This window comes from Lacerta agilis, chromosome 5 (genome assembly GCF_009819535.1).
Source record: "Lacerta agilis isolate rLacAgi1 chromosome 5, rLacAgi1.pri, whole genome shotgun sequence".
NCBI lineage: Eukaryota > Metazoa > Chordata > Lepidosauria > Squamata > Lacertidae > Lacerta > Lacerta agilis.
Window position 1 is genome coordinate 29,177,137 of NC_046316.1, and position 22,110 is coordinate 29,199,246.

The 22,110-nt window shown below is 41.4% G+C and overlaps 1 protein-coding gene across 4 annotated transcripts; it reads left to right on the forward strand.

Moving 5' to 3' along the window:
- The first annotated feature begins 59 nt into the window (after window positions 1-59).
- Window positions 60-21,594, forward strand: FAM149B1 (family with sequence similarity 149 member B1). Of its 4 annotated transcripts, none has more exons than XM_033149136.1 (16): window positions 60-213; window positions 3,206-3,301; window positions 4,173-4,305; window positions 5,779-5,921; window positions 6,558-6,677; window positions 7,920-8,090; window positions 9,221-9,408; window positions 9,828-9,961; window positions 10,472-10,525; window positions 11,875-11,987; window positions 12,696-12,920; window positions 17,715-17,832; window positions 17,953-18,078; window positions 19,057-19,138; window positions 19,242-19,376; window positions 20,631-21,594. In XM_033149136.1, the coding sequence occupies exons 1-16, from the start codon at window positions 164-166 to the stop codon at window positions 20,699-20,701; spliced, it is 1,959 nt and encodes a 652-aa protein (XP_033005027.1). In that variant the 5' UTR covers window positions 60-163; the 3' UTR covers window positions 20,702-21,594. The 4 variants fall into 4 exon arrangements, with proteins under 4 accessions (XP_033005027.1, XP_033005028.1, XP_033005029.1 ...); XM_033149137.1 differs by having other exon boundaries at window positions 20,634-21,594; XM_033149138.1 differs by lacking the exon at window positions 10,472-10,525.
- The last annotated feature ends 516 nt before the right edge of the window (window positions 21,595-22,110 follow it).

Genomic DNA, 22,110 nt, shown 5'->3' on the forward strand with positions numbered 1-22,110 from the left:
CGCGCTCGCGCCCTCCCCGCCTACCACCACCGAGCGGAGGCTTCCGCTCGCTTAGAGAGGACCGGAAGGGCAGGCGGGGCGGGGCGTCGCCATGGCGGCCAAGGGCCGAGCCGGCCAGCCGGCAGCGCCGACAGGGACCGAGATGCAGCGCTGAGGCGGGAGGATGATCTCGCGATACACACGGAAGCCGGTGGCCCCCGACGCCCAGGGGATGTGAGTGGCATTTCCTTGCTGGCGTCGCGACCCTGAGCCGCCCTCCGTCCGGGCGGGGGGCCCTTCCGACTCCCCGAAGGCGACCCTGCCGCCGCGGCCTAGTGGGGCGTCCCGGAGGAGACGGAGGCCGAGGGAGGAGGCGGGTCCGGGCTGTATATTTCCGGAGTGCCTGGGGGGAAAGCAGGCTCCCCTGACGGGATGCCCTCGCGCCCACCAAAACAGACACCTCCACGTGGAAAACCGCCTTGCTGGAGAGAAAGTCCCCTGCCTAACTTTCACCCTGACGCCTGTTTTCTAGGCTCAGTGTTGTTTTTCATTGGTGGAGGAACAATGCGTCATAGGAACCCACAGGAGTTGATTTACCGCCTCCCTGAAAACCAAGGCTGAAATAACAGTGACATCAATAAAATCTTGTCATTGCTACCACCTAGGGCAGAACTTACCAAACTTTCCGCTTTGGAGACAGGCATCATTTCAGGGCACAGTGATTCTGCTTTAAAGTGGTACCTTAGTTCTCAAACTAAATCCGTTCCGGAAGTCCGTTCCAAAACCAAAGCGTTCCAAAACCAAGGCACCCTTTCCCATAGAAAGTAATGCAAAATGGATCAATCCTTTCCAGACTTTTAAAGACAATCCCTAAAACAGCAATTTAACATGAATTTTACTATCTAACAAGACCATTGATCCATAAAATGAAAGCAATAAACAATGTACTGCAGTCACACAGTCAATCAGTCAGTAGCTGAACTGGGTTCCACACAGTCAAAAAAACAAAACAAAAAAGCCACAAAAACAAAAATGCAAAATAAATAGCAAAAACAGACAGACCTCACCGTAACACTCAAAATTGTCAGCGTAATGCTCAAAACGCAAGTGTGGCACTCAAATCAAAAGTGTAACATTCAAAACAGAGTACATTCGGCTTCCAAAAAAAGTCCGCAAACTGGAACACTTACTTCCGGGTTTGCAGTGTTTGGGTTCGAAGTTGTTTGAGAACCAAGGTACCATTGTACTAGCAAACTAGGGGTTGAACTAACCCCTTATAAAGGCGTTTGCCTGACACACCTACACAATGCAGCCGGCACACTTAACGTGTCACGACACACATTTTGGAAAGCTCTTGACCTGTGGGTTTGTTGGCATCCGACTGTCTCTGGAGACAATGGAAGAGTATGCCTTTGGGGGTGAAGTCAAACCGTTGGAAGGTTGGAATGCTTGCTGTGGCTGTAGAGACTGATAGGGGAGAGACATGTTTTGTTGTAGCTGGGGAAAATGAAGGCGTCTGGTTCTGCCTTAGATGCACCGTGGTGTTTGTTCTCTCTGCACTCCTCCCAGCGGTCATTCCTCCTCTGGTCACTGCTATAGATGCATAGAGGTTTCCTGGGATGTTCAGGGAATAAATCAGATGCTGTGGGGAGCAGGGAAGCCCAACAATTCATGGAAAAGGCAGGGAGTCCAGAGACTGTGTGGAGTTAGGCACACCTAAGCCTGCTGGTTTTGCTGGGATTAGACCAGGGGTCAGCAAACTTTTTCAGCAGGGGGCTGGTCCACTGTGCCTCAGACCTTGTGGGGGGCCAGACAATATTTTTTTGGGGGGGATGAACGAATTCCTATGCCCCACAAATAACCCAGAGATGCATTTTAAATAAAAGGACACATTCTACTCATGTAAAAACACGCTGATTCCTGGACCGTCCGCGAGCAGGATTGGGAAGGTGATTGGGCCGTATTCGGCCCACGGACCTTAGGCTGCCTACCCCTGGATTAGACCTAATTCTGCATACAGTTGAGGTGAATGTCAACCCTTTCAGGACTCTGTAGCCTAGGACTGGCCAACCTAGTGTCCTTCAGTTGTTGGTTTTCATATGTCAGACACATTTAAAAAAAAAAAAATGTATTTGTGATTGTTTAAGCAGAATTTAAATAGGAATCCTCATTCCATTTATAAAGAAGGCTTTGAACATAGAGCTGAATATGGATGAAGGGTGTGTGTTTCAAGGGAAGGGTTTGTGAAAAGTTTATTAGTAAGCAGCGGGAAGGAAATGGGTTGCAGTGTGCACTTGTTGCATGAATAACTCACAAGAAACATAATGGCATAGGAAGATAGATCAGTATAGAATCAAGGAATGTGACTGGAACAGCTTCAATACTAAAAATAAAGTCAGTGCAAAAAATGTGCATTACCTATCTCCAGGGTCCAGTTTTTTAGCCTTTGCTCTTTATATTACTTTTGTTTTCATAGCTTGGTGAATGCATAACATTACTATTATCTTAACTTTTGTCTGGAAATAGGGAACATTGCAAAGGATTGTACGCTATTGTTCCTTTCCTCTCTTGCACTCAATATTTCCCTCTTCCATGATTCAGTATAACATCTGCTAGTACTATCTGCGACTGGTTCAAATGACAGTTTGCAAATGTACTGCTGCTAAGCATAGTTGCAAAGTATGGTACAGAGCACATTATTGTAGGCTAAAGCTACAATCCTATTTCTATTGACCTGGACATAAGTCCAATTGAACACAATAGAGCTAACATCTGAGTAGAAATGTATAGGATTGTGCTTCAGTTTTCTGAATGCACATTGGATCCTACCCATACTCAAGTTCAACATGAATATTTGCACATGGGGGCTGAGACTGAACTAGATTTGCCACTATGTTGCCAACTATGCATGCTGAAGTGGGCTGAACTGGCACTGACCTATTTGTAGATCCTCATTGTAAAAGTAAATTGGAACACATAATTGTAGGCCAACTCTTGTGCTAGAGAACCAATCAATGTCATACAAAAACCTTTTGCATTATTCTGGTGTGACAGGCTTGAATGTATATTTTAAAAAACTTAACATATTTTTGTTAATAAGAAACAGTTCCCAACAATTTTTAATGCTGATTGCTTGTTGGTAAGAAGACATTAAAGTCACTGTTAGAGGCTGTAATTTATTTCCACTAATCACATTTTTACTTTCCTTCCCCCACCCTTTTTTTAGCCGAGGACTTACAAAAAGTTCCTTAGAACATCATCCCCTGCCAGACTCACTGGATGACAGTTATCCATCTACTGAAAGTCAGGAAGATATTTCGAGGTATTCAGATAGTGTAAATATTTGTGGGGGGAGGTTTGTGAGAAGAGGTTAGAAAATACATTTCTGTTGACTGCTTTCATTTCTCATTCCTATGGCTATTTCCCCCTCCACTTTTAGTAGGTCTGGGACACTTGTTAAACATGCAGTCAAATAGTGACTGTCTGTTGTTTGGCCATGGTCAAATGTTAATCCTATGAAGCCAGCAATGCCCTTTTGGAAAGGTGTCATCAGATACCAAAGGCAAGAGATAGTCTTTCTCTCTCCTTTTTTAATTACAAACTTTATTGAAAATAAATAAAGTCATTCTTTTTTCCAGTGCTCTAGAATGGGGACATGGTAATACACGGAAACCCCATTTAAGAAGAGGCACCTATTTTCTTGCACTAGAATCATAGCTGCTTTTAAAAACAAGTCTTTCTTTTCTAGTTGATATGCATGTTTCATTTTTTTGTTGTATAATTGCAACTTGGGGCTCCAGTATAACAAAAAAAAACAATAACAACTGTTCTTAAGTATTGTTCACATACATTTATGTTTAAATAATATTGTTAGAAACAATATAATGTGATTTCATTGTTACTAAACTTCATTTGGTGATGTAACTTTATCTTCCTTCTTCATTCCAATAGTAATAAGTGAATGCTGTACATACGGTATTTTATCGTTAGCGGAACTTCATATGTGTGTCTATTTTATGGTACCTTTAATGTGTATCCACAGAATTACATTATTTGAAAGATACCTTCCCCACTAGAATCTAAACTGTTCCACATATACTTCCTATTCACTTTGCAAAACTTAACTCATATGACTTTTCTTATATTAAGATTCCCTTTCTCTCTCCTCTCTCCATTCTCCCTGTACATTTTAGTGAGTCTGAAAGTACAAAAGATTCAAACTACCAATCTGTCACTTCAGTAGATGATGGAAACTCATGGTCAGCTAGCCAGAGCTTCACAGGCACCTCTACAGAAGACAGCTCAGTCTTTTCTTGGGGCTATGATGTGAGTAGACTATAATCCTTCAGTTAAAATGAGAATAATCCTTTGAAAAATATTATTGATCTCTTATTGATTATTTAGATCTCTGTCCTTCACATAATTTTACACATTGGGCCTAACAAATACACTTATAAATCAGTAGGCAGGCCGGTACAAGCTTTGACATATTTCAGTTATACTCATGCATATGTGTGGGGTTTTTTTGCAGTGAATGCCGCAAAAATATTGTAGTCCTAATAGAGTTGTGTGTATTCTTGGAAATTGATACAGAATTCAGCATCCTTAAGAACAGTCTTTATCTTAGAAATATTTGCAGGTTTCAGAGTCCATTAACTTTAGAAGAGTTTCTGATAAATATTATTAGTGTAGTTCCTCTTCAGAAGTCAGTAACTCTGTTTTGGATAATTTAACCAACTAGATCCTTCAAAAATTGGAATTGCAATCTGGCGCATTGTTTCATATACTTAAATCATCTTATTACCTGGATTGTACCATCAGGCTCAAGAACTCCATCTCTTATCTGATCCTTCCCCATTCCTCCCTCTTCTGCTTTTCATCTTTGTTAGTTTTGTTATTGTATTGCTGATTAAAATGTAAAAAAGTTTCCTGCAAATCAGTCAGTAAAACCTTCATGATTTAGGGGTGCCCAAACTTTTTTCAAAGAGGGCCAGATTTGATGAAGTGAACATGTGTGAGGGCTGTCCAAAGTTGTTGGACTTCGTTTAGGATTGAAGTTGTTGAGATTTTTTTTAAGATTGAAGTTGTTGAGATTTTTAAAGGATTTGTCCCCAGGACATATACTGGCACGGGGGCTGGATTAAATCGACCGGCGGGCTGGATTAGGCCTCCAAAACGGACTTTGGACATGCCTGGGACAGTACTCAAGTCTGACATTCAATTTTAAGCCATCCTGATAATATTCTAGAAGATTTGGGCAATGTACTAGGTGCAGCCCCATTCCCTTTTGGCCTCGAGGTACATTTTTAGTTGTATTAGCAATTCTGCATTCAGCTTACTCATTTATTCTTTCCTAGTGGGCCCTGCAACAAAGAGTGCTCCTATTCAGTGTGTCAGCCTGTCAGTCATAAGCTCCGAATATATTTGTTTATGTATTTATTTTAAATAAATAGATAGATACTCCATAGTTTCTCCCTCTTAGCTTTCCTTTAAAAAAACCCAACCTCTCAGCACACAGTCAGTATTCTCTGGCCACTGAGCTTTCCTCATGGACCTGGATTTAAAGCCTTGTGTATCTCCCAGGTGTGCTGCCTGGAGGATACATAGTGAAAAATGAATTATAAATCCCACCCCCTCTCTTCTCATGTGGGTATGTGCCACAAAGTTAATTTTATACTTGCTTTATGAAGAAAGTTCTGCGTATTCTGCTAAATTGTGAAACAAGCTAGCTGGTCCACATAATCCCCCAAAGATGTAATTTTGTTTCCCGTTTTTATTTCTGCCCCAATTTTTGTTCAGGAATTTGATAAAGCTGCCACACGGCAAGTTCAGCAGATATTCAGATATATTGATGAGCTCTTGTATGAACAAAAAACAAGCAAGTATGTTGAAGGCCTAGAGGAGGAGTGCCAACAATGGATGTCAAGCTTTCCCCATCTCAGGTAATTTCATGATGTGTCACTGATGTATTTCTCAGTACTACAAAACAGCACAAAGCTGTACTTTTCAGCTTCTTCATGACTGCTGTAGCTAACATTAATAGAGGTTCAATTTTTGTTTTAAATGTGCCGCCCTCTCTGCTCTTGTTCCTGAGTGAATCATTATGTACCAACACAGTGGTTGATTCCACTGTTTCTTTCCAAATCTCTTCTTTGATGCTGAATGACTCAACTGTAAGAAGTGCTTCTGTTGGAACATACTAACATAATGTTGCAGGAGATGATAATTTTATCTTGACGTTGCAAAGTAAGTGCTCTTCAAGAGTAGTTGTTGCTTACACCGTCCTTCCCTCACAAGTAAATTCCTTCCTTGAGTTGTAGGTTTTGTATACCTGCTGAATGCTTTAGGTCAGGCATAGGCAAACTTGGCCCTCCAGGTGTTTTGGGACTACAGTTCCCATCATCCCTGACCACTGGTCCTGTTAACTAGGGATGATGGGAGTTGTGGTCCCAAAACATCTGGAGGGCCGAGTTTGCCTATGTCTACTTTAGGTCTTATTTTGTGGATTAGGCATACTTTGCCAGTTTCTCCAAAGCCATTTGTAATTTTTTTTTTTGTAATTCTCTCTTTCATATCAGGATTATAGGGAAACAAGTAGTCATCCCCACAGATGAAGGTTACGGGTGGTACTCTAGTTCAACATGCAACACCTTAGGTTCATCAGATATGACCCCAACACTAGAGAAAGATCCGAGTGAGTAAGTATCAGTGATCTCTAATTCTGCAGAAGTGAATGATTGGCAGAGCAAACTACTGGGGCAAGGTGAGGGGAATATTTGTGGTGGATGAACTGCCAAATACAAAGCCCCGCTGAGCTTTTTTTTTTTAAAAAAAAGCTCCCCACCCCACATTTTGCACCAAGGAGGCCTTGGTGGGTGGACCTCATGCCCCACACATGGAGCTTCTGTGGAGAGGGAAACCCACTAAACCCTATCACCCTTTGAATGCTTTCCCCTTGCCCTGCCCCTGCAAGACCATGGGGTTGCACTTTAGGACTGCAGTCTTATATACACTGAACCTTATTTATGAAATAGATTTGCTGTTCAGAACAAACCATTATTTTTGAAAGTAGATATAGCATCAGTAATATATTGCAAGCAGCATTAATGCATTTCAGATATTGTCCACATGCCTAGCAAACACTGGTGTTATTGGCTAGGATTCAAAGAACTGAGAAAATGGGGGCTTTACTATTGTTTCCTTTGACATCTGCCCTCCGTGCCATATGGCAAACTGTTTCTGAAACTTAGGTGAGCTTCAGTAACCGTTTATGATATCATATAGGAGTCGTCATTTCAAGGGGGGGACTTTATAGTAGTAGTAATAATAATAATAATAATAATAATAATAATAATAATAATAATAATAATAATTTATTATTTATACCCCGCCCATCTGGCCGGGTCTCCCCAGCCAGCATGTACGGCATTGGTAGGATGGTAGTTGTTCCCATGTCAGAAGGTGATCACATACAAAGTATAATAAAGGAATTAAATGAATGTCTAAAAAATCTTAGCATTCTACTGCTGGTTGTACTAGCTCCTACAATGTCAGAGGGCTCATAAGCTAATTTCTCCGCAACTACTTTCTGGAATATTTAAGAAAACTGTTTCTGAGATTATTTCTTTACTCTTAGTGCTTAAAAAGAAGAGAGGGGGTATAATTGCGTTTAGGATAATTAGGTCTCTTTTTTGGGTTTGTTGTCTAAAATGAAATACTGTAAGTCAACTCAAAAGCCTAACATCATCATCATCATCATTATTAAAACTGAAGAATTTTTTCCAGCTTTCATTTTATGGTTGGGATTTGATATCTGTCCATTGCTGTTGGGAGAGCTTAAGAGCCTCCATGGGCGAGCGGGAAAATCTGTCCATGTCACCAATACCATAACTGTACCATTGAGATATAAAAGTAATCCTTGTTTACTGCCATTTTTTCAGGTTTAGTATTTTGGGCAAAAAGGTTCCTCTTTCTGCTACTCCTATATGCAAAGAAGACAACATTTCAGAACCACCTGAATTGCGTTTATTGGAGAGTGAAGAAGGAGACGGTGGAGTGATTGTCTCTGAAGGTGTAATGGAGGAATATTTAGCATTTGATCGCAGAGATGTGTAGGTACAGTCATACCTCAGGTTGCGAACGCTGCAGGTTACGTTTTTTTGGGTTGTGCTCACGCCGAACCCAGAAGTACCGGAACGGGTTACTTCTGGGTTTCGGTGCATGCGCAGAAGCGCCGAATCAGCGCTGCGGGTTGCGAACATGCGTCCACTTTATTGAATATTTGTTTAACCTAGTCTGCACTGATATTTGCTGCTAGTGACTTGGAATGTAAAATGTAATTTGTTCCTAACAGTAGAAAATAATAAATCACACAGTGATTTTTGTTGTTTTTGTTGTTCTTCCACTGTTTTTCCACTGAAGTGCTCATAATAGTTTTGTAAATCCTCATTGGTGGTGCCATGCTATAGATAGGGTGATTTTCTCACTAAATTGCAGTTGAGTTTAAAATTGCAGCTTTATTCCTCCCCAGCATCATGATGTTATTTTCTCCTGGCTAGTCATTGAGTCCCTCGAAAGTTTTGAATTGCTCAGCAGGAACCCAGTGCAACAGGGAGTATATCTTAACCAGGGAAAGCCATAGACTCAGGATTATAGCTGAAACAAATCACTTGGTTTATTAGTGGACAAAGCTTAATGGTATTATGACATGGTAATACGAAAGCTTACAGAACTTATAGAAAACATATAAGGTGGAATATTTTAAAATGAGGCAACTTAAAGCAACTTGTGCATAATTCAATTTAAAGCAACTTAATACAATTGGATATGTACAAAAAATAATTATTGGTTTATAATTAAACCGTTGAAATGAATGAGCATGACTAAGTTAAGACCATTAATTTCAGTGGGTCTGCTCCGAGTAAAACTTCGTTGACTACCACTCTTAAGGGCAGGAGTCACCTAACGATCTCTGTCAGCAGAAGCCCTGTGCAAGGACTTTCACAACATGGTTTCCTCTTCCCACCTCTTAGGGGCATTGGGAAAGCCCCCCAGAACAATGGCGGGGGAGGGGGATCATTCCATCTGGTAAGCTGCAGGGATTGCTCAGACAGAACAATTAGAAGAGTTCAGCATTGAATTCCACCTATCGGCTCTAAATTTGTCAGGTAGGCACAAAGTCACTTCTGGCTTTGATTATATAGAATTAAAACAGAACTGTAACATCTTGTTTCATTCAAAGGGAAGAAGAGTTGCATGATTGGAAAATGGGTCTTTCACCTGACAGACGGAAATTAGGTTTCCCTCCTATCTCGCCATCCTACTGCATGAGAGATGCTGTCCTTTCCTATGTGTTTGATGATGTCTGGAGTGAAGTCTTGGGCCACATGGAGCAATTAATCTGTAGACACTGGGAAGGGTCAGTCTCAGGTAAGTTTCAAGGCTAAAATGCAGTGGATATCATTCTCCAAAGTTTTTCCGCCCACTTCAAAATGTAGTTTTAAATACTTGGCAAGCTATATCCACCCCCCCCCCCCAAAAAAATATGCCTTATGCCTAGAAACAGTTTCAGTCCAGTGAGTCATAGTTTAAGACTCTTGCAGTTTGCTATAAATTGCATTGGGAAGTCTTATCCTGTGTGGATTTTAATGGCCTGATATTTTGGTCCACTGACATGCATGGAACTCCATGTATTCTAGCTCTTTTAAATGTCTCTGATTAAAATCAAGAGTATGAAGCCCGTTTATGTACTTTTCAAGGAGATAAAAGCCACCTTTCTTAAAATTTTGCTTTATAAGAATCCAAAGTGAACAGTGCATACTGATTTATGTTTGTCCAATTTCTGGTAGATGATGAGAAGAATGTCATAACAGTTGAAACAAACCGGACAGATTCAGGAAGCCCTTTTATGCAGTTTGAGCCTTTGCCACTGTTATTACCTCGAATGCTGCAAACTAAGATGCCTTCCATCCCTTCAAATTCGGTAAGTTTAAGAAGACACGTCAGGTTGAGATGGTGTCTAGGCAAGGAAATTTATCATGTTAACTTGCCTGAAAATTAGACATTGCAATGGCTTGACTATATCTGTCCTTGCAAAAACTTTCATTTTATCACATACTGTCACAACTCTTAAAATTCTATCTACCTTATTTTGAAAATATTTTCCTTCTTTGTGCTTTGATGAAATAAGAGGTATACAGAGTTAGAGGACTTGTATGGGAGATACCAATTCAATCATTACCCAGCTTAGTGGGCAACAGAGAGCACTGTTATTTTGCTGCTTTGATGTATAAAGCATCTCTGTTAATTACCTTTGTTTTTTTAAAATGTGTGCTAGTTCTTGCTCTGCATACTCTCCATAAAAGAGATAAGTACCCAAGGTTTAACTAGTGTTTGATCCGTTTTAACTCAGTTTCTTTCCTTTTTATTTTCCCCCTTTCACTTCCCTGTATAATCCTCTGTCTTCCTCATGTATACCTTATTGTATGCATAGTACTCAAAACACCGATGTGGCCGCAAAAGCAAAAAGAAGAGAAAAACACCGGAAGTATGTATGATGCAGGGGGTATAGCTCTTTTCTTTCTCCTGTCAGTGTAATATGGCGGGATGATTTTGATTTTGATTTTGCGGTTTCCCAGATGAAGTAGAGCTGTTCTGAGTCAAAATTCATTACCACAGAAGTATTGTACATTAATTTCAGCAGAACTTACTTCCAAATTAGACAGCTTTGGGTCACGCTGTTTCTTGGATTCTTTTGTTATTAAGGAGGCAATGGGACATACGATGCAGTGTCCAGGGAAGGGAGAACCTCATTCACTAGTGTATTAAGCAATTTAGATTAGTCATACATTAATAATATTCCATCTTAGCAAGTTTAGGCTGATCCTGAATAAATTCAGTAACAAACGTCAATGAGATTTGTGCTTACATTTTAGATTTGGCACTCCAGTACTAAGCAGGACTTTCCCTAGTCTCCCTTTTGCCTTTTCGAAAACCTCCTCCTAAAGGTCAGCTAACTCTAGAGTGGTATTATATTGCATTGGAAGTTATAGTGAGGGAATGTTGCAGCGGGCCATGACAGACATCGTGTCTTTTCAGTACAGAAGCTGCTGTAACCAGATATACTTTTGGTGAGAAAATGCTTACAAGGCTGGGGGAGGCCTGCCACAAAGAAGGGGGGGGGAAATGAGGGACCATGCCCTTTCTCCTAACCTGATAAGAGAGGTGGTTGTGAAACACAGTTGTAAGCCCAGCTGACTTACTGATGCTCAAGTTTGATTTATCTGCCATTGGGTCAGAATGTGGCTACCAATATGTGCAGCAGGGACCGATTCAGCAGTCGAGAACTGCAAGTGCCTCCCTCCCTGTTTCCTAAGATTTACCTCAAGATAATGCATGTTTTGTCAACAATGAGAATTTCAGCAGTCGTACACATGTGTAGATGGTAACAAGGTCCACTGAAATCAATCTATCATGCAGTCATGCAAATGTGCGAGGACTGAGTAGTTAGTTGGTAGCATATATACAAAGTAGAAATCTAGCCATGTTGTCATATGTTTGCTTATGTGTGTGACTTAAACATTTTTCTCTCTGCTGAAAGTATTTCGTCCAGATTAATTTATGCTAAGCTTAAATAATTTAATTACCTTGGTTACGAAGCCATGTTATATAATAAACAGTGTGTAATTTAAAAAGTTATAAGAACTGCTTATAAGACCATGCATGCCTTGTTACGTGTTACTTATGACCAAATTGAGGGTATGCACTGCTTTTCTTGAGTCCATTGACATTTACTCTTTTCCAATCCTTTTTTCAGTAAGCGCCGAGATTGGAAATTAACAAATGCATATCTTTCATTTAATGCTGAGGGCAAATTTAATTTCTTGTAACCTGCAGGCAAATCTCTCACAAGGAACGAGCGGTGGTCCACAACGTAATTTGAATGGTTTGATGGTTATTCATGGGATGCCCTTACACCAAAGGAACTTGCCTCTGATGGATAAAATATTGTAAGCGTAGCCATCTTTTGTTTGTTCTGTATGAAAGCTGCCCTGCAAGTTAGAGATATAAGGAAGCAGTTCTGTTGGGATTCAAGTTTTGCTAAGTTTATATTGACCTTTAAACACCTTCCTCCTGCTCTATGCATCCACAGCTGTGGAGGAACCATTGAATGCTTCTACTCTAGTCTATTTTGGCTTGTCTAAAACTGAGCTAGGCTAAAGAACAAACTAGCTCAGGTTACTATCAAAACCCCCAACATAGAAATCAATTGCACCTCTCAACATGCAGAAGATGTAACATTCATACTTAATATGCTAGTGGATTTGCTCAGTCTAGTGGCTCCTGCACCACAATAGGTGTTGACTAGCACCCCCTTTTCATTGAAATGCAAATGCAAAGGGAATAATGCTAGGATGGAAACTGTTTTCCTTGCACATTTTAAAAAACTCATTTTGCACTGTGCCTTTCTTCTGTCATGGAGCCAAAGGTGGTGGACTTGTGGTTCACACACCCAGGCATGAACTGAACCTGCTTAGCTTTGGCCTCATGTTCCTTCAGACCATCCTACCAGGATACATGTGGGCTCTGTAGAGCAGAATAGCTGTGCGGTAGCTGCCTTTGTAGCGGTACTGTGCCTCGTTAATTGATGCTGATGGTGCGAAATCAGTTTATGAATATTTCATTTTGCTCCTGTGCTTTCCCCCACTTGGTGCCAGAGACTTGGATGACAGATTGCTTATGAGGCCAGGCTCCACTTCTGTCCTGTCAACCAGAGCTCGGCCAAATCGCCCACTTGAGCTCAGTACATCTTCTCTGTCCTATTCTGCACAGTCTGCTAGAAGGCGCAACCCTCCACCACGTACTCTGCACCCCATCAACACGAGCCATTCTCGCTCAGGGACACCGAGACCCATGGAGGATGTCATCAGGGGAACACGGCTGTAGGTTGATACATACTTCTGCCTTAATCTCTGCCTTTTGAAATGTTCAGCGTGACAGGATCAGATCTTATGGACGTCGAGGGTGGGGTGGGTGAGACAGGCAGTCGGATAAGTAATATTTGTTATCTAATCTGTTCTGTTTTACAAAAGGAGACACTAGACACTGCCTGTGAAAATTGTGGCCATGTTCTAAGCTGTTCTTTAGTAATATTTCATGTATGAGCTGAAGCCTTTCCTGGTTATCACTTTATTTGTGCAGTTATTATTTGATGTTGGGACACGGGTGGCGCTGTGGTGTAAACCACTGAGCCTTGGGCTTATTGATCGGAAGGTCGGCGGTTCGAATCCCCGCGACAGGGCAAGCTCCCATTGTTCGGTCCCAGCTCCTGCCAACCTAGCAGTTTGAAAGCACGTCAAAGTGCAAGTAGATAAATAGGTACTGCTCCGGTGGGAAGGTAAACGGTGTTTCCGTGCGCTGTTCTGGTTTTGCCAGAAGCAGCTTAGCCATGCTGGCCACATGACCCGGAAAAACTGTCTGTGGACAAACGCCAGCTCCCTTGGCCAGTAAAGCGAGATGAGCGCCGCAACCCCAGAGTCGTCCGTGACTGGACTTAACTGCCAGGGGTCCTTTACCTTTTGTTCAGTCGTTCAGTCGTGTCCGACTCTTCGTGACCCCATGGACCAGAGTACACCAGGCACGCCTATCCTTCACTGCCTCTCGCAGTTTGGCCAAACTCATGTTAGTAGCTTCGAGAACACTGTCCAACCATCTCATCCTCTGTCGTCCCCTTCTCCTTGTGCCCTCCATCTTTCCCAACATCAGGGTCTTTTCTAGGGATTCTTCTCTTCTCATGAGGTGGCCAAAGTACTGGAGCCTCAACTTCAGGATCTGTCCTTCTAGTGAGTACTCAGGGCTGATTTCTTTGAGAATGGATAGGTTTGATCTTCTTGCAGTCCACGGGACTCTCAAGAGTCTCCTCCAGCACCATAATTCAAAAGCATCAATTCTACGGCGATCAGCCTTCTTTATGGTCCAGCTCTCACTTCCGTACATTACTACTGGGAAAACCATAGCTTTAACTATACGGACCTTTGTCGGCAAGGTGATGTCTTTGCTTTTTAAGATGCTGTCTAGGTTTGTCATTGCTTTTCTCCCAAGAAGCAGGCGTCTTCTGATTTCGTGACTGCTGTCACCATCTGCAGTGATCATGGAACCCAAGAAGGTGAAATCTCTCACTGCCTCCATTTCTTCCCCTTCTATTTGCCAGGAGGTGATGGGACCAGTGGCCATGATCTTAGTTTTTTTGATGTTGAGCTTCAGACCATATTTTGCGCTCTCTTCTTTCACCCTCATTAAAAGGTTCTTCAATTCTTCCTCACTTTCTGCCATCAAGGTAGTATCATCAGCATATCTGAGGTTGTTGATATTTTTTCCGGCAATCTTAATTCCGGTTGGGGATTCATCCAGTCCAGCCTTTCGCATGATGTATTCTGCATATAAGTTAAATAAGCAGGGAGACAATATACAGCCTTGTCGTACTCCTTTCCCAATTTTGAACCAATCAGTTGTTCCATATCCAGTTCTAACTGTAGCTTCTTGTCCCACATAGAGATTTCTCAGGAGGCAAATGAGGTGATCCGGCACTCCCATTTCTTTAAGAACTTGCCATAGTTTGCTGTGGTCGACACAGTCAAATGCTTTTGCATAATCAATGAAGCAGAAGTAGATGTTTTTCTGGAACTCTCTGGCTTTCTCCATAATCCAGCGCATGTTTGCAATTTGGTCTCTGGTTCCTCTGCCCCTTCGAAATCCAGCTTGCACTTCTGGGAGTTCTCGGTCCACATACTGCTTAAGCCTGCCTTGTAGAATTTTAAGCATAACCTTGCTAGCGTGTGAAATGAGTGCAATTGTGCGGTAGTTGGAGCATTCTTTGGCACTGCCCTTCTTTGGGATTGGGATGTAGACTGATCTTCTCCAATCCTCTGGCCACTGCTGAGTTTTCCAAACTTGCTGGCATATTGAGTGCAGCACCTTAACAGCATCCTCTTTTAAAATTTTAAATAGTTCAGCTGGAATATCATCACTTCCACTGGCCTTGTTGTTAGCAAGGCTTTCTAAGGCCCATTTGACTTCACTCTCCAGGATGTCTGGCTCAAGGTCAGCAACCACATTTCCTGGGGTGTATGAGACCTCCATATCTTTCTGGTATAATTCCTCTGTGTATTCTTGCCACCTCTTCTTGATGTCTTCTGCTTCTGTTAGGTCCTTTCCACTTTTGTCCTTAATTGTGGTAATCTTTGTACGAAATGTTCCTTTCATATCTCCAATTTTCTTGAATAAATCTCTGGTTTTTCCCATTCTGTTATTACCTTTTTATTATTTGATGATGTAGAGAATCAAAACATCCACTTCTCCAGCTTTTACCTCTTTTGTAGGGAATCACCATTTCCCTATCACCCAAGTCACAATAGACTGTTGCAAGGAAAATGCAGACTTCCTTCTGTAATAGAGTACAGTGGAACCTTGGTTCTCAAACTTAATCCATTCCGGGAGTCCATTTGACTCCCCAAACTGTTCAAAAACCACGGTGTGGCTTCTGATTGTCTGCAGGAGTTTCCTGCACTCTATTGGAAGCCTCCTGTTGGACATTCAGCTTCTGAAAAACGTTCAAAAACCAGAACATTTACTTCTGGGTTTGCGGAGTTTGGGAGCGGAGTTTGTTCAACAACTAAGCCGTCTGGGAACCAACGTACCACTGTACTACATAAAATGTGGCTGCTTATTATAACCATCTGAAAGATAGTGCCCATTATATCTTTAGTTCTGCGCAACACAATTCCCCTTCTGCGCAACACAATTCCCCATCCAGTTCTTCACATCTGTGCTATTTTATGATCTCCTATTTTTGAGGTAAAGCATTTCACCATTGTACTGCTCAAGAGCAGGAGTGTTTATGAAACCCTTTAAAATAAGGACAAGAAGGGTAACTATTGAGCGGATTCTCTACCACTTTACACAAGCCTTTAAAATGTATTCTTCTTTAAAAACAGAAAGGTTTGTGGAAGATCTTTGTTCCTCTTCTCCAATACAGGGGGCATAGTACATTTTTCAAAAGCCGCAGAGGGTCCTTTATTTATTAAATTTATATATCCCACCCTTCCTCCCAAAGGAGCCCAGGAACAGCACTTCCACCTCCTGAGCGAGTTTATCCTGCATGCATTGTGCCATTAATGCTGAATGAGGACTAGCATTATTATACCATTAAGAACAGAATCTGTGCAATAGTTTCAGTTCTTTGTAAACTCATATTTGATTCTCTCTCCGCAACCCTTCTGTTCTTGTTGTTTACTTGGAAGTTTAGAGTTTTGTCTCTTTGGGATATTTCTCCCCACCCCCTTTTATGGTAGCAGATAAGTTTAGAGTTGCATCATGCTCCCTTGGCTGTTGGCTTTTAGTCTTTGTTTTGTCGTATTCTTTGATTTTGTGAAGCTGATTTATTTGTTCATTGCTCAAAGAACACTGTTACAGAGTGGCTCATAAATATAATGAACAAATATTACAGAAGCTCTGCCACGGAGGGGTGCTTGCTGAGCAGTGAGAGGGCCAAGTTATAGGCAGAACAAGGATTTCCTTTGAGTCCAGTATAAAATTGAGAGGCAATATAGCGGTGCTGAAAGAGATTGGCTACTTGAGCTTGGACCAGTTGCAGCTACTCTGTATTTTCCATTCTACAGCCCCAGGTAGAGAGCCCTGCAGTATTCATCCCTCAAGGTAACCAAGGTATAGACCTAGAAGAAGTAAATGTGACCAAAGTTGAAACTTGGACACAAGGCGGATTGGTCCCAAAGTGTGCACCGCCTACTGCACAATGGACAGGTGCTGACAACTAAAGAAGTTGATGCAGAATCTGCAAAAAGCTTCCCTTTGCCCTCAAGCATCTGTCTTACTTGAGTTGAGTTTAACACAACTTGTCTCATCCATTTCAGTCATATATCAAGATGCATATTATGTCTGACACTTAGCTTCACTGTGTGACGATATCTGCTTCAGATGCTAGTAATAGCTTGCCTTGTTCCATTGGTATGTTTCTTGTATTTCAGCTCACACATGTCATTCTCTTCTCAGGTGATTGAATAATGGATGGCAAGCGAGTATTTTGCCTCAATCCATTCCTGAAGTCTAGGCCTTTGATAAGAGTTATTAGACTATTATTGCAGATACATGCTAAGCTTGAGGCAAATCTGAAAGTTAGGTCACGTTGGCCATTGATTTTTAGAGGTAAAAGAGAAGCAGCATTTTGAAAGGACTCAACAAAGAAGGCATTTCATAGATCTGAAAGCAGTCCTGAAGTTGTGTTGCTGTTAATTGCAGTGAAATAATTTAAATAATGGCCAGGGGTCCCTTTACCTTTACCCAATTTAAATAAATCAGCTTTGAAGGGTGTCAGGTTACCTGTGGAAAACAGTTATTTTCTTCCTTTAGCCTTAAACTAGGAAAAGTGTTGAAGCTTGAAATAGCTGCAATCACTTTGTATTCCTCGCGTGATGGTTCAGTATTGGAGAGAAATGTCTACAAAATGCATGCCGATTCCTCCATTTCTCATCTCTGCTGGAGTTTCTCCCACGGGGAGCTCACCATTTAAGCCACAATCTCATCGACTCCCCACACTGAAACCCAGTATTTTTCATCAACTTGCATGGACACTTCGTTTTGTTATTTAACTTGAATTCACATCAATCTTTTAATTTCCAGTGCAAATGTCGTTTTTAGTAATTGCCATTGGTCTTTTCCAGGTCCACTGCAAATGAACAAATGTCGTCACCTTCCCCAATGCCACTGAGCAGAAATAACCTCCTTCCTCCAATTAGTACTGTAGAGATAGCAGATCATTTGGGATCTCAAAAGCAAATGGTAAGCCACCTTCTGTTGCCTTAATGATGAGGGTGTGATACCAGTATTTGCAAGCTTTTGCATTTCTTTTAGTGTAAATTTGTATCTAAAACCCATGGCTTTTTTCTCTTCACCATGCAGAAATCTCGGGGGAATGCTAGCCGGGCTCGCAGTGCAATAGCAGATGAAATTAACCATCAACCAGTGCATGAGAGATTTTTATTACCTGATAGTTTCTCCAGGCCCAACACATCGCATGCATTTTGGGTAAGGTGTGTTCAAATTACATTCAAACCAGGAAAGAGCAGATATTCATCTTGCCATTATCTGTGGCCAGTATCAAAATCCATAGGCCTGTGCTTACAGGTTTCCCTGTTATTTTTAAGCGTGGGTACAAAATCCTTCAGCACTCAATGGTAGATTTTAAGCAAATGAATTAGGATCTGCACAGGTCCCTTCTAATTGCCCCAGGTTGTGTGGCTCCCACACGTTTATTAATTAACTTATGTAACACCATCTGCATACATGTAACTTGACAAAGACCTACGACAAGGGCTTCCCTTCTAAAATAGGCAGAGGGAAACAAGAGGAAGCAAGGAATGGAAACATGGGCACTGGCAGGTCGGCAGAGGTAGAAAATGGGATTGCTTCAGTTCCATGTACCTTGGCTTAGTTTCAGGACTATGGGAGAGAAGGAAAAGAGAAACAGTGTGTGTGTGTGTGTATGTGTGTGTATAACACTTCCCCCTGAGAATAGATACGAGAGCCTTCAGAGTGGCTTTCAGATTCATAATAGTAGCTTTACACAATGATTACTCTCTGCCTCTCAGTATGTGGAAGCAGCAACATACCAGAACATCACACCCTCTCTCTCCACGCTTAAGTTACTTGAGATCTTGAGTAACTTTATAGTGCAGAAAAGGAAGAGTAGATGGGGATGTGGAAGGAGTACAACCTGTTCCCCATAATGCCCTGGAGTACTGCTCGGCTTTGGGGTAGGGAAGAAACAGAGCTACAGAGCCAGACATGGAGAAGGATTGTGTGCTTTGAGTATTTTGATTTTGCAATAGCCTGATCCAAAACATGGTACCTCTAGTGGCACAATGGGTCAGTGTCTGGTTGTTGGTGGTTCGAGCCCGCCCAGGACTGGCTGGGGTCAGGATTCCTACATTTCGGGGGTTGGACTAATTGATCCTCAGGCTCCCTTCCAACTCTGATTCTTTAACTTTTTTTTTGCACTTTTAGCCAGATTCGCAGTATCGTCGCTCTTGCACTGTTATTGATTATGCTAATCAACCACGAAATAGTAAAGGATCTGCTGGCACAGGTATGTGCAAAGTGGAGCCTGTATTGCTTAAAATGGCTTTGGTACGCTAAGCATATTAATAATATGCCACAGTTTAAGATTGAAATCTCGTATTACGTTACAGATGCTATAAATGTTGGAGTGATGGGAGTCAGTTTAGGGATATCCAGCTCTTCCTATATTAATTCCTTCCACCACCAGGCTCTTGGTAATTTTCTGAATGAGGACGAGGAGGACAAAGAGGATCAACCTCCGCAGGGTAAGAAGTAAGAGGCAACCGATGCCCTTTATTTGGTTGCAAATCATAAAATACTTAGCATTCTCTTTGAAGTTGTTGGCCATTTTGTCAAACATGTAATTTTTGAACCTGGAATAGTGTATTTAGGTTATATTCCTGTCGTTTCTACTGTTGAGCATACAAAGCAGGGTTCCAGCTGTGTTTATTCTTTCAGTCTAACCAAGTACCCATGGCACACGCCCTCATACATGACAGCCACGGAAGTCTTCCAAGTTCACACTTCTTCAGCCCTACAAATGTGAATTCCACATTCCAAATGTATATTAATAGACAGTGCCTTTTAGTTTGGTAGTGGTAGCTTCAAATTGAGACTGAAATTGATATAGGGCTGCTATGTCTTTTCAAATACTTGTATGGAAAGATGAAGCTTCTTCGATCACCAAGTGTGAAGGAGCTGTGCTTGCTGTTTTAAAGACACAAAAGTCTTGCTCTGTATTTTAATCCAGCAATATGAACCAAATTTAGGGCGGAGCATTGTTAATTTCCTTTTCCAATTGAGGTCTAGTACCTCCATTGCAGGAGCAGGGGGGTTGCTGTTCTCCTGGTGACTTTGATGCCTTTTGGGTAATGTTGTGATTATGTGGGATGGACTGATGATGTGGCTATTTCCTGTGCCAGGCTCTCTATACTGCTGAAGGATGTAATTACTGTCAATGGTCCCTCTCATTACAATGTTGTAAAGGAAGCCACATGAGAACTCTTGAAAAGCAACAATACCTTTGTATAAAGTAAAACTCAAATGGTAAAGTCTTTTCACATGCTTGGGGCATCTTAGAATGCATCCCAGTCAAAATTTATTTGGAAACATGCCTGTCATTGAGGGCCCCATATACATTATGATGTACACTGTCACAAGAGGATCACACCACAAGGGCATGTGCTGTTCTGAATCATCAACAGGTTTATTGTGGCATGAACACTTGCGAGCATAATTTTGAGTTGTATCCAGTGATGTGCCACTTGTACAGTGGGACTTAAATTTCCTCTCCTTCCCCAGCATGCCCCCAAAAATCTCCCCTGGAGGGTCTCCCAATCCTCTGGAACTGATTTTGAGTGTGCATGGGGAGTTGGAGGGGACAGAAGAGGAAGTTCTGTTCTGCATATGAAGTCCCATGCACTAGCAGAGCTGCAGTGCTGGATACAGCCCATTACTGCACACATGAAGTTTGCTGTTAGTACAGTTGCTTTCACAGCTTTTATCTGGTTTTTGCTCAGTAGGTCTCCAGTTACATGGCTCTGTGAGAACTCACAGCCGAGGTGGATCGAGAAGCAGACAGGGAATATAATGTTGTGGCAATAAACCATCTATTTCCAAGATGAGGGAATGACTGTAGAAGCTTTTACAATCAGTATTCAACTATAGCAATATCAAACCTGTTTACAGAAGAAGGCTTAAAACTTTCTTTACAAAACGTCTTATTTTTGTATTGACTTAAAACAAATGCCAAAGACTACAAGGTTCTATCTTATTTTTGTTCCTGTAAATCAGCTATGGTATTCTGTTGGGTGCTGAAAGCATGTGTTCAGGAAATCTGCTAACCTCTAGTATTGTTAATACAACCTATTACAAAGAATTGGATTCCTCTAGCAGTGATAATGTTGTAACACCAATTGACTTGCCAGTTATTGGCACTTAATGGCAATATATTTAGTAAAATTAAATAAGTGTGCTTGGGCACCCTTCCAGTATTTTGTCTTAACTGTATAAAATGTTCTGAGTGCCAGTTATTTGCATACTTAGAAAAAGCTGCAGGTGATGATGTCTGAAAGGTGGCCAAGATTAAAATTTGGGAGTGCAACAATTTTGTGTACTACCATCTATACTTTCAGTATTTACTTTCCCTTGTTTTAAATGAAGCAAGATGTTTGGTACACAAATAATGTACAGCAGGAAGGTTCAGTTTTAATGTTCTCTCATTGGGGAGAGAACACTTTTGTTAACATGGAAATATTTAGAAAAAGCATTGCCTACATTGAATGTTGCATTTAATGTCTGCTGTAATTTTAATGTAACATAAAAAATAGTTCTAGGTCTTACTAGACAAAGTAAGTGCCAGATGACAATTGTATGAAGTTATGTAAATTAAAGATAGCTTTGCATTATATTCTAGATACCATGTGAAAGTTGTAAAAAAAAACTGGTGGGAACAGATTCTTATTAAATTGTAATATGGAATAACTTTTATATACGAATAAAAAATATTTTCTAAAATGCATTTGAATTGTTATTAAATCCCAATGGGTAGATCTTGGCTTTGAGAATGATGCAGTCAAGAGTAACCCAAGCAAGCTTCATGGCACAGCAGGGATTTTAATTTGGATCTTCCCAGCATTAGTCCAATTCTATCACACTAGCTTCTGGCCCTGACAAGTTTGTATGTATGTTCATAGTTATAGGCATAAGTGGCACACTGTTGGCAAGACATTTCATACCCTTAGCACACAGTTTTTTCACTCACTGCATCAATATTGTCCTCTTGTTTTTTAAAGTCTGGGAGATATTCTCCATCATTCAGGCTGCCCCTCCTGCAGAGTTAGAAGGCAGGACCAGCTTGTTAATTTTCCTCTACTGTTGGACGGACTCCCAGACCACACACCACAGCAACAGTGAAGCAAGGTTTTAGATAGGTGTGTGTTGGGCTCTGTAGTATGCTACGTTTACCATTTCCCTCCTGTCTGCCTCCTACCTTCCTTC

Coding starts and splice junctions, on each gene's coding strand:
- FAM149B1 (XM_033149136.1), top strand. CDS start 164: ATGATCTCGCGATACACACGGAAGCCGGTGGCCCCCGACGCCCAGGGG. Junction 18,079..19,056: donor ACACATCGCATGCATTTTGG/GTAAGGTGTGTT, acceptor TTGCACTTTTAG/CCAGATTCGCAGTATCGTCG. Junction 19,377..20,630: donor AGAGGATCAACCTCCGCAGG/GTAAGAAGTAAG, acceptor GTTTTTGCTCAG/TAGGTCTCCAGTTACATGGC.